This window comes from Rana temporaria, chromosome 1 (genome assembly GCF_905171775.1).
Source record: "Rana temporaria chromosome 1, aRanTem1.1, whole genome shotgun sequence".
Taxonomy (NCBI): Eukaryota; Metazoa; Chordata; class Amphibia; order Anura; family Ranidae; genus Rana; species Rana temporaria.
This window is the reverse complement of record NC_053489.1, coordinates 449,843,318-449,854,112: the sequence shown is the minus strand read 5'-3', so window position 1 is coordinate 449,854,112 and position 10,795 is coordinate 449,843,318. Positions and strand designations below refer to the sequence as shown.

The 10,795-nt window shown below is 45.9% G+C and overlaps 2 protein-coding genes across 2 annotated transcripts; both read left to right on the top strand.

Moving 5' to 3' along the window:
• Positions 1 to 7,702: 7,702 nt before the first annotated feature.
• On the top strand, positions 7,703 to 10,015 carry PYURF (PIGY upstream open reading frame). Its single transcript, XM_040327455.1, has 2 exons — positions 7,703 to 7,911; positions 9,843 to 10,015. The coding sequence occupies exons 1-2, from the start codon at positions 7,724 to 7,726 to the stop codon at positions 9,988 to 9,990; spliced, it is 336 nt and encodes a 111-aa protein (XP_040183389.1). The 5' UTR covers positions 7,703 to 7,723; the 3' UTR covers positions 9,991 to 10,015.
• On the top strand, positions 10,002 to 10,342 carry PIGY (phosphatidylinositol glycan anchor biosynthesis class Y). Its single transcript, XM_040327463.1, has one exon. It carries the CDS (start codon positions 10,023 to 10,025, stop codon positions 10,236 to 10,238), a length of 216 nt encoding a protein of 71 aa, XP_040183397.1. The 5' UTR covers positions 10,002 to 10,022; the 3' UTR covers positions 10,239 to 10,342.
• The last annotated feature ends 453 nt before the right edge of the window (positions 10,343 to 10,795 follow it).

Here is a 10,795-nt window from a genome sequence, read left to right as displayed (position 1 = left end):
GTCTAATCGTCTAAAACAACTTTGCATCTGGCTATATCTCCATCCTGCATTACCATATCTCCTTGTGATGATACTAAATCTGCCTGAGGCATCATGACCCCCAGCTGTGCATACCTCAGGCACATTGTGCATACCTTCCAACTTTCTAAAATGGAAATGAGGGACACCTATCGGCAAAAGTATGCAGGCATAGGACACACCATTGCCACGCCCCCTTAAAGGAGAATTGTACAAAAACATACGATTGGTTAAACCCACAAGTGCTTTTTTTTACCACTACTATTCCTTTATATTGGCTTTTGGAATGTAAAAATGCAGCAATTTAGAAATCAGATGAAAGGTTTAGCGCTGGAAAACCCTTTTTGATAGATAAGAAGTGCATTTTATATACATCTGTATAGATCAGACCAAAATGAGGGACAAATGAGGAGAATAAGGGGAAAAGGGGGATAGGCTGTTTCAGGGCCCCCCTTTTCATCATGGGATTCATGACAGGGGGCAGTTTCAAGCTCTCCCTTGGGTTTTTAGGCGGGAATCCTGGGGATTGGTTAGTGCAGGCTGTTGCTAGGGGTTAAGGATGAGGTTGTGATAGGTTTAGGGTAAGTTTGAGCGGGAATGTTAGTGATTGGTGTAAGCAATCCAGTTGCTGGGGTAGATTTGAAAATTTAAGGGTTCTGGATAGGTCAGTTAAGGTCATCTGACCTTCCAGAACATTCCAGCTCTGGGAGAAGCCCTATTTAAGGAGCTGTCTGCTGTGAGTCAGGGCCAGCTGTTTCCAGGAGTAACCCACAGCGGATCTCTGAGCTATTGCTCTTTTCAGAGCTCTTAACACTTTCCCTGTGGTTCTCCTAAACGGCATGAAGACATTAATCAGGCAGCTGCTGGAGCGGGGGGACGCGGAAGGAGAGGACTGGATTCGCCAGTGCCTTCGCTTACCGTCGGGTCAAGACGCGGAGTTCGGCATCGACGACGGGGAGCTGCCGGAGGAGTCGGTGGACGCCATCGTGGAGGAAGAAGAGGAGGCGGGTCCAAGCATCGAATTTCCGCTTCCAGGTCGGGCCGCGATCTCGGCGTCGGCCCGGGAGGAAGAGGAGGACCTTCCGGTGAAGAGGCGGCGCACACTGAAGAAGAGGTTCAGCCCATCCTCCAGTCCCTGTCGATCACGGAAGAGGGAGGAGTCAGTGCCGCGGTCGAAGAGGCAGCCCGCCCAGTCAGCGTCAGCAAGGGGCGGGAGCGGCGAAGACCCGACGGCAGCGTCACGGATTCCGGTGGCGTCACCACGGCAACGGGCAGCGTCGGCTGCTGATACAGAGAGGGGTCGGCGAGGTGGCTCTCCGGCGCCTTGCGCAGCGGAGAAGAGGAGGGAGACCATTGCAGGGGCAGCTGGGCACATACCAGTGCTCTGTGCACCACAGATGCCAGCACGCCCGGAGGCGGAGCTATCGCAAGGTGAGACAGGAATGTTTGATAGATTTTCTTCTGCTCTGACACAGTTTTATCTGACTTTAGGAAGCAGAATGCATTTTCCCCAGGTATTCCGGTACTCTCTTCAGGTCCTCACAGGGCTAGTCCTGTGGAGGCGGCAGCAGTGATATGGTCGAATGACAGGCATGATCTGACAGCCGGATCAGCAGTGGTACCTGACCCAGTGCATTTGGCTGTTTCTGCACAGGCAGCTGGCAACCGGATAGCCAAGTGAGGGAGGCAATGCCATGTTTGTTGTCCCCATTAGGATTTCATCTCTCTGCTGCTATTAAGGAAAAAATTTGGAAGGGAGAATTTATTGAAATTCTCTCTTTGCTGCCTAATAGTAAGGAGGTGTTGAAATCTGAAAAACCTGATCGGTTAGAGGAGGACAAACGTAAGTCTGGTCCATACAAATCCTTTTCGAATTGGTTACAAGGGTTTTGTATTTATGCCAGCGTAATGTGTGAACGGTTTCCGGTCAAGAGTCCGGGATTGTTCCAACATATAGACATCATACAGGAGGCTTACAAGGGTTTTCCAGGATATGCATGGTTTGTATATGATGAAGCATTCCGCCACAAGCTATCTGTGTATCCTTCTTTACAATGGGGGTCCAAGGACGTAGGTCTTTGGCTTAATCTTTTCCTTCCGCAGAAACAATTAACGCCCAGGACAGTCCCAGGTAATGGCCCGTCGGTTAATAATGTAGCTAACAAGAAAGGTCTGTGTTTTTCTTTCAATGATAGCCAATGTCGATGGCCCGCATCGTGTAGGTATAAGCATGAGTGTGCTCTCTGCGGAGGTTCGCACCCAGTGGTTAAGTGCTTTCGGAAAATGTCCGTTGGCAACCAACCCCAAAGGGAATATTTTCTCAAAAGCAACCACGCCGGTGAGACTGGAAAAAATGCTCCCTTGGTTGTGTCGGTACCCAAAGCAGCGGACGGCGGAGCTCCTCATTAATGGTTTTGATGAGGGGTTTTTGATTCCGCTTTTTTCTGGTACGGGCGTGACTATGGTGGAAAATTTAAAGTCTGTAGCGGCTTTTCCTTTGGTAGTTGAAGAAAAGTTGACGGCAGAAATCAAGCTGGGCAGGATTGCGGGCCCATTTTTAACACCTCCTTTTTCAAATTTTAGGTTATCTCCTTTGGGGCTTGTGCCTAAAAAGGAGCCTAACACTTACCGATTAATACACCATTTATCGTTTCCGTCGGGTACATCACTGAATGATCAAATTGATGCGGATTTCTCTTCAGTATCTTATGCATCATTTGATCAGGCGGTCCAGAGAATCAGAACATTGGGAGTCTCGGCGTTGCTGGCCAAAGCGGATATCAAGGCCGCTTTTAGGCTTTTACCCATTCACCCTAGATGTTTTAGTTCTCTGGGTTTTCAATTTCAGGGACAATTTTATTTTGATCGTTGTCTTCCGATGGGATGTTCATTGTCCTGTTTCTATTTCGAGGAATTTGCTACTTTTTTGGAGTGGGTGGTTTCCTGTACTTCAGGATCCCCTTTCCTAATCCACTATCTTGATGACTACCTTTTTATGGGAGCAGCTGATTCCTCGCAATGTCTGGACCTTTTACATCAATTTATGGAAATATGCAATGCTTTTGGCATCCCATTAGCCCATGAAAAAACGGTCTACCCTTCTACCTGTATCGAATTTCTCGGTATCACTATTGATACGGTTAGAAGGGAATTTAGGTTACCATCAGAGAAAGTCCTGAAATTGCAATACCTCATTCGGTCTTTCATTAAGAGGAAGAAGGTATTGCTTAAAGAATTGCAGTCACTTTTAGGCCTATTAGCTTTTGCAACTAGGGTTATGCCGGTAGGAAGGGTTTTTTCCCGGAGACTCTATTTGGCTATAGCTGGGATCAAGAACCCCTATGCGCACATAAGATTGACCATTGATTTGAAGGAAGATCTTCTAGTATGGCAGAATTTCTTGTCTCATTTCAACGGGAGAGCTTTTTGGCAGGATGATTTTGTTTCAGATAAGGATTTCTGCCTGTCTACAGACTCAGCTGGTGCTGTGGGTTGTGCAGCTATCTGGGGTAATCACTGGTGTTTTTCTTCTTGGCCATTGGATTGGGTAAGTCGAGGGTTATGTAAGAACATCGTCCTGCTTGAACTTGTTCCTGTAGTGGTAGCTCTGGAGGTTTGGGGAAGTCATTTTGCTAATAAGAGATTATTGATTAGCACAGATAATAAGGGCGTCATGTTTGCCATTAACTGTCTATCCTCCAAATCAACACCGGTTATTACGCTATTGCGTTATTTGGTATACAAATGCTTGTTTTTTAACATTTGGATCAAAGCTCAACACATACCAGGTAAGACTAATGAGGTGGCGGACGCCCTATCTCGTTCACAGATGGAGCGTTTTTTCTCCCTGCTACCCACGGCAGACAGAGTCGGGACATCTTTCCCAGCCAATATATGGGGAATCGTTTAATATCCAAGCATATTGAGAATTCTCTGGCTTCCTCTTCTTTGACTAGTTACAGGTCCTCTTGGTTACTTTGGTTACAATTTTTAAATTCTTGCGGAACCCCTGTTGGTTTAGCATCTGAGGAGTTGGTGTTATCCTTTTTGGAAACCTTATTGACAAGGGATTATTCATGGTCTCATGTGTATAAGGTATTATCTGGTATAGCATTTTTTCAGAAATTAAATAATATAAAGCCCTGTTTGTCTTATTTTTCGGTACAACAGGCTTTAAAAGGCTATAAGAAGGGTCATTTTCATAGGGATAATAGATGCCCGGTCACTCCTCAGATGCTAGCCTCTTTATGTACAATTACAAGTTCTGTTTGTTTTTCCATTTTCAAAGCTGTCCTTTTCAAAGCAGTGTTTACAATGGCCTTCTTTGCAGCCTTGCGTATTGCTGAAATTGTGTCCAGTAACAAAAAGAATCCGGCAGGTTTGTTTTTTCATCACATTATTATTGATGGGGCTGGTTTACATATTTTTATTCCTCACAGTAGGGTTGTCCCGATACCACTTTTTTAGGACCGAGTACGAGTACCGATACTTTTTTTCAAGTAGTCGCCGATACCGAATACCGATACTTTTTTTAAAATGTGTCCCCAAATGCAGCGATGTCCCCCCACAGATGCAGCCATGTATCCCCCCATCCAGCCAGCGTCACCCCCCATCCAGCCAGCGTCACCCCCCATCCAGCCAGCGTCACCCCCCATCCAGCCAGCGTCACCCCCCATCCAGCCATTGTCTCCCCCCATGCAGCAATGTATCCCCCCATCCAGCCATTGTCACCCCCCATCCAGCAATGTATTCCCCCAGCCATTGCCACCCCCCATGCAGCCATTGTCACCCCCCATCCAGCCAGCGTCACCCCCCATCCAGCAATGTATTCCCCCAGCCATTGTCACCCCCCATGCAGCCAGCGTCACCCCCCATGCAGCCAGCGTCACCCCCCATGCAGCCAGCGTCACCCCCCATGCAGCCAGCGTCACCCCCCATCCAGCCAGCGTCACCCCCCATCCAGCCAGCGTCACCCCCCATCCAGCAATGTATTCCCCCAGCCATTGTCACCCTCCATGCAGCCATTGTCACCCCCCATGCAGCCAGCGTCACCCCCCATGCAGCCAGCGTCACCCCCCATGCAGCCAGCGTCCCCCCCCATGCAGCCAGCGTCCCCCCCCATCCAGCCAGCGTCCCCCCAGGGGGAGTGTCTATGCGTGGTGCGAATCATTACAGCTATTCAAAGCTGTAATGTTCCCGCCCGTATTACAGAGTCGGCGGCAGCGGGGATGAGGCGAATGGCGGCGGATTACGGCGTTTCGTGGCGGCGGGCGGCGTTCGGCGGCGGGCGGCGTTCGGCGGCGGGCGGCGGCGGTCGGCGGCAAGTATTCTATTTATGTATCGGGGCGGGGTATCGGCGTCTGAGTACCGCCGGAAAAACTCGGAATCGGTCCCGATACCGATACTAGTATCGGTATCGGGACAACCCTACCTCACAGTAAAACGGATCGCATGGGTAAAGGTCATTGGATTCACCTGGCGGCCTGTCCAGGTGCATCGGTATGCCCAGTAGCATGTTTATTTGCTTATTTACAGGTCCTCCCCCATAGGGACGGGGTGCTTTTCCTGCATGAAGATTCCTCTCCACTCACTACTTTTCAATTTCGGGCAGTTTTGTCCAAGTGTTGCAAGGCTCTGAATATATCTGATTTAAAGATTACATCGCATTCCTTTCGTATTGGTGCGGCTACAGAAGCTGCTAAACTGGGTTTTGATTCAAGTAAAATTAAATCTTTGGGTAGATGGAGATCTAATGCTTTTCAGCTATATGTGCGTCCTAATTTTATTTCTTAACTGTTTTAGGTGTGCCGAGGGTGGTCTGGATAATCGGTCACTCATTCGTGTACTGGGCACATCAGCGTGCGGACGCCAGGTGTTTTGCTTCCACTTTGGGTCTGGATCCGAAATTATTTCAAGTTTTTTGGTGCGGTAGGAGGGGAATGGTTTGGGTTGAACTGTTGTTCGAATTTGATGCTTTAGTTTCTGTTTGGCCCAAACCTAGTATCCTAATTTTACACTCGGGGGGAAATGATATAGGAAAAGTGAGAACATTGGATCTTGTCTTTGGGATCAGAGATACGATCCAAATTCTTCATGAATCCTACCCGCAGATGGTCATAGTTTTTTCAGAAATTCCGCCCAGGTTGCGATGGTTGGAGTCGGCGGTTCTCAGGCCGTTTGAAAGGGTCAGAAAGAGGATCAATAAGGCGGTGGAGAAATTCATGCCACTTGTGTTGGGTTTCTCCTATCGACACATTGATCTGGAGGGTGGTTTCCCTGGGCTGTATAGGGATGACGGAGTCCACCTTTCGGAGATAGGCCTGGACATATTCAATGTTGCTCTTCAGTCCTGTGTTGAAAGGGCCGCGGTTTTGGGGTCTGGGGACAGGCAGGGTTAAGTCACCCGTGCCTGTCGTTTGGGGATATTGGTTGAATGATTTAAGACAATTCATGCAGCTTGAGTCGTAGTGACTGAGCTGTGAATTTTAGTTGGTACAGTTGTTTCGAAGTTATAAGATTTTAATGGTAATATTTATTGAGTATTGAAAGAAGAAACCAGTAGTTATGCCGCGGCCTTAATTATCCAAAAAATTTGACTATTTTAACTTAATAAAAATTGGTGTGTGTATTTAATTATTTAATAAATTATTTATTTGAATTTAATTATATAAAGGTGTGTGGTCTGCAGTTATTGTTATGTCCAGGCATCCTGTTTATAATCCCATAAGGGGAAAAGGGGGATAGGCTGTTTCAGGGCCCCCCTTTTCATCATGGGATTCATGACAGGGGGCAGTTTCAAGCTCTCCCTTGGGTTTTTAGGCGGGAATCCTGGGGATTGGTTAGTGCAGGCTGTTGCTAGGGGTTAAGGATGAGGTTGTGATAGGTTTAGGGTAAGTTTGAGCGGGAATGTTAGTGATTGGTGTAAGCAATCCAGTTGCTGGGGTAGATTTGAAAATTTAAGGGTTCTGGATAGGTCAGTTAAGGTCATCTGACCTTCCAGAACATTCCAGCTCTGGGAGAAGCCCTATTTAAGGAGCTGTCTGCTGTGAGTCAGGGCCAGCTGTTTCCAGGAGTAACCCACAGCGGATCTCCCCACCCCCCCTTTCCCTTGTCGCGGTGTAGCTATCTGGTAAATCCATTTTGCATGGTAGCAGAAGGGGATATTGGTTGAATGATTTAAGACAATTCATGCAGCTTGAGTCGTAGTGACTGAGCTGTGAATTTTAGTTGGTACAGTTGTTTCGAAGTTATAAGATTTTAATGGTAATATTTATTGAGTATTGAAAGAAGAAACCAGTAGTTATGCCGCGGCCTTAATTATCCCAAAAATTTGACTATTTTAACTTAATAAAAATTGGTGTGTGTATTTAATTATTTAATAAATTATTTATTTGAATTTAATTATATAAAGGTGTGTGGTCTGCAGTTATTGTTATGTCCAGGCATCCTGTTTATAATCCCATGAGGGACAGAGGGACATTGCTCCAAGCCAGGGACAGTCCCTCAAAATCAGGGACAGTTGGGAGGTATAGCTACACTGATAATGTACACAGGATACATGTGATCATTGTTCCTGGGAACTGAGAAGTGATGGCTGTGTTGTGAGTGGGAGCATTTTGAAGTGGTGCACACAGGAAGTAGGAAGAGGTGAAAGAGGACTGAGCGCAGTGAATGATGGGTAAGCTGTACTTGTCCTTGTAAGTGGATGATCATGCTGGGGATGAGTGTGATGAAAGCAGTATGTAAGTCTCTGTCATTGCCATCTGTCAGGCTGCAGCCTGTCCACACTGTGTCTGTCCTCAGAGCTGCAGATCAGCCGATTAGGAGCAGCCAAGTGTTTGACAGCAGTGTGCTCCAGTTCCTGGCTTGCCCCCTCTCCAGGAAAGCACTCAGGTAATACAGATGTCATGCTGACAGCACAGCAAACTAATGTCTTTTTCCTGTAAGGCAGCTGGTTGTTGGGTTAATGATCATAAATGTGTTTGTTGCAGACATGCTTCCTTAATATTTGCTTTAAGTAGGCAAAGGATTGTAACATTGTGAAAACATTACTAAGTTATCTTAGACCAGGGCTTGACAAATTTGCTTTGAATCTAGGAGCCAGCAAAAAAAGTTAGGAGTTTCTTTGTTTGTTTTTTAACTAACAAATCTTATGGCTGCAACATGAAACGTTCCTGAAAGTGAACTTATCCTTTAACAGCCAGAGCTATATTTTTGCATTTCTAGCACCGATTTAAAAACACATTTTTAGGGCTGAAGATTACATAAACCCACCAAAACATGATATATTTTCTGAAAGAAGACACCCTAGAACAGCTGTCACTAAATGGTGGTCCGAACACAGACCGAGTGCCGCCCCTGCCTGAACCCCCCCAGGCTGCCAGTGTGGTGCCCCATTTTAGCACACTTTGGTTGCTGGGACTGCCGGTGTCCCAGCAACCCATGTGCGCCCTGCCCCTTGCTTTTCCTAAGGGGATCGCTGATGGGCATATTTGTTTGTGACCATCAGAGTGCCCCTTAACAAAAAATGTGCATATCAGCATACCCCTTATTTTATGTTGAGGGGCATTCTGATGGGCACATTTTTATGTTAAGTTGCACTCTGATGGGCAGATTTTAAGAGGTAAACTGATGCGCACATTTTGTTTTGCCCATCAGAGTGCCTTCTAACAAAATGTGACCATCAGCATGCCCCTTATTTTATGTTAAGGGGTATGCTGATGGGCACATTTTTGTTGTGCCTCTTAATGTAAAATGTGCCCATCAGAGTTCCCCTTAACATAAAATGTGCCCATCAGCATGCCCCGTATTTTATGTTAAGGGTCATGCTGATGGGCACATTTTATGTTAAGGGGCACAACGATGGGAATATCTGATGTAAGGGGGCACTCTGACGTGAATGCCTGATGATAGGAGGCTCTGTGATGGAGACACCTGATGTAAAAGGGCACTGATGGGCACACATAATCTAAAGGGCACTTTGATGGGCACACCTGATGTAAGGAGGCACTCTGATGGTGACACCAAATGTTAAGGGGGCACTGCGATGGGGGAACCTTATCTTGCAGCTCTCTACAGCATCTTGCAGATTTTTCCATGTATAGTTAGGTAGAAACCGATGGCAGGCAAGCACTATCGCATAACTGAGGAAAGGATATCACCGGTCCCCTTTTTTGCTGCCACTGATAATTTCAGTGCCATCTGTGGAGTAAAAAGGAGTGACGGGGGAGCACTGAGAATGTGAGTATAACTGAACTGCTCTCTCTCCCTCCTCACTGGACTAGGTGACAACAGTGGGAGCCATTGGCTCCTGCTGCTGTTAATCAAATCCGGTGTTGGGGGGGCGGCAGCGCCAAGCCTCACTGTGTGTGTCAATAGACAGATACACCACGGTTCAGAATTGAGCCCGTACCTGTACTGTCATATGAAGTGGCACACAGAAAAGAGGAGGAGCCCACAAGGGGAGGATTAGACCGCTCTGTAACACCACAGCTCAGGTAAGTATAACATGTTAGTTCTTTTTTTAGGAACCTTTAGAATCCATTTAAATTATGTCTGCATGCTTGTTGCCAGGTCTGTCACTGTGCGATTATTGAAGCCACTTTTTCAAAAATAGATCAACAATGGCCAATCCTGCATTCCTTCCAGGAAATCTTTTCTTTAATGCTGAGCTATAATTTTTGTTATAGCAGAATGGTATTGTGGTGTTAGTTATCTGCTAGCTTTATAAACTTAGATTATTCAAAAGCAAACGAGAAGAAATAAAAAGGGTAATGACAAGAAAACAATAAAACATTATCATTCTTCTCTGTTTTGTGTTGTAGGTATGATGAATCCACCAATGAGCTAATCAATGATGACCTGGGCATTGCATATCCTATTATAGATGGAATACCAAATCTGATTCCTCAAGATGCACGGATGATTAACAAAGGCCAGAAGCCTGAAGAGATTGATCAGAAATCAGAATAACCTAACTGGAGTACTGTGCAGACCTGGAAGCCATGTTTCTGTCACTCCCCACGCTGACAGTACTTGTCCCTCTGCTGTCATTGGCTGGGATTTTGTATTCTGCCTCTGTGGAAGAGGACTTTCCCAAAGGGTGCACCAGCACAGCCAGTGTTTGTTTCTACAGCCTCCTGCTTCCAATTACTTTGCCTGTGTATGTGTTCTTTCATCTATGGACGTGGATGGGACTTAAGCTGTTTAGGCACAATTAATTACCAAATTGACTGTACACATTGTTATTGGTCATTGTGGGGGATATCTTTATGCTGGCCTGTAGCAATTCTTGATAATAATAAAAGGTGTCCTGCAATGTAAATGGAGAGAGTAACTTTTTTTTCCTACATATTTCAGGAAATATTTTTTTTTTTTTTAAAGGGCTTTTAACTCTTGCTGTCTATTTCCTTGGAGGAAATACTGTAGACAGTGTGTGCCAACCCACCTTTACCTATACCTAGTATATCAGATGACTGTGTTGTACTGTACTTTTGCTGTATGTTCAGATCCAATTGCATGTGCTTTTGGTTAAATGTTTTTATCCATTGTCATCCTATTGGTAGTAAGCAGCTGATGGACTATTCTCTTCAAACCACCTCATAATTTCTATTTTTTTTTGCAGTATGGCAAAGTTTGTACCTTTTTTTTTAAAGCAAACCTATTCCAACCAGTTTCTTTAACCACTTAAGCCCCGGACCAATATGCTGCTAAATGCCCAAAGGCGTTTTTATAATTCGGCACTGCGTCGCTTTAACAGACAATTGCGCGGTCGTGC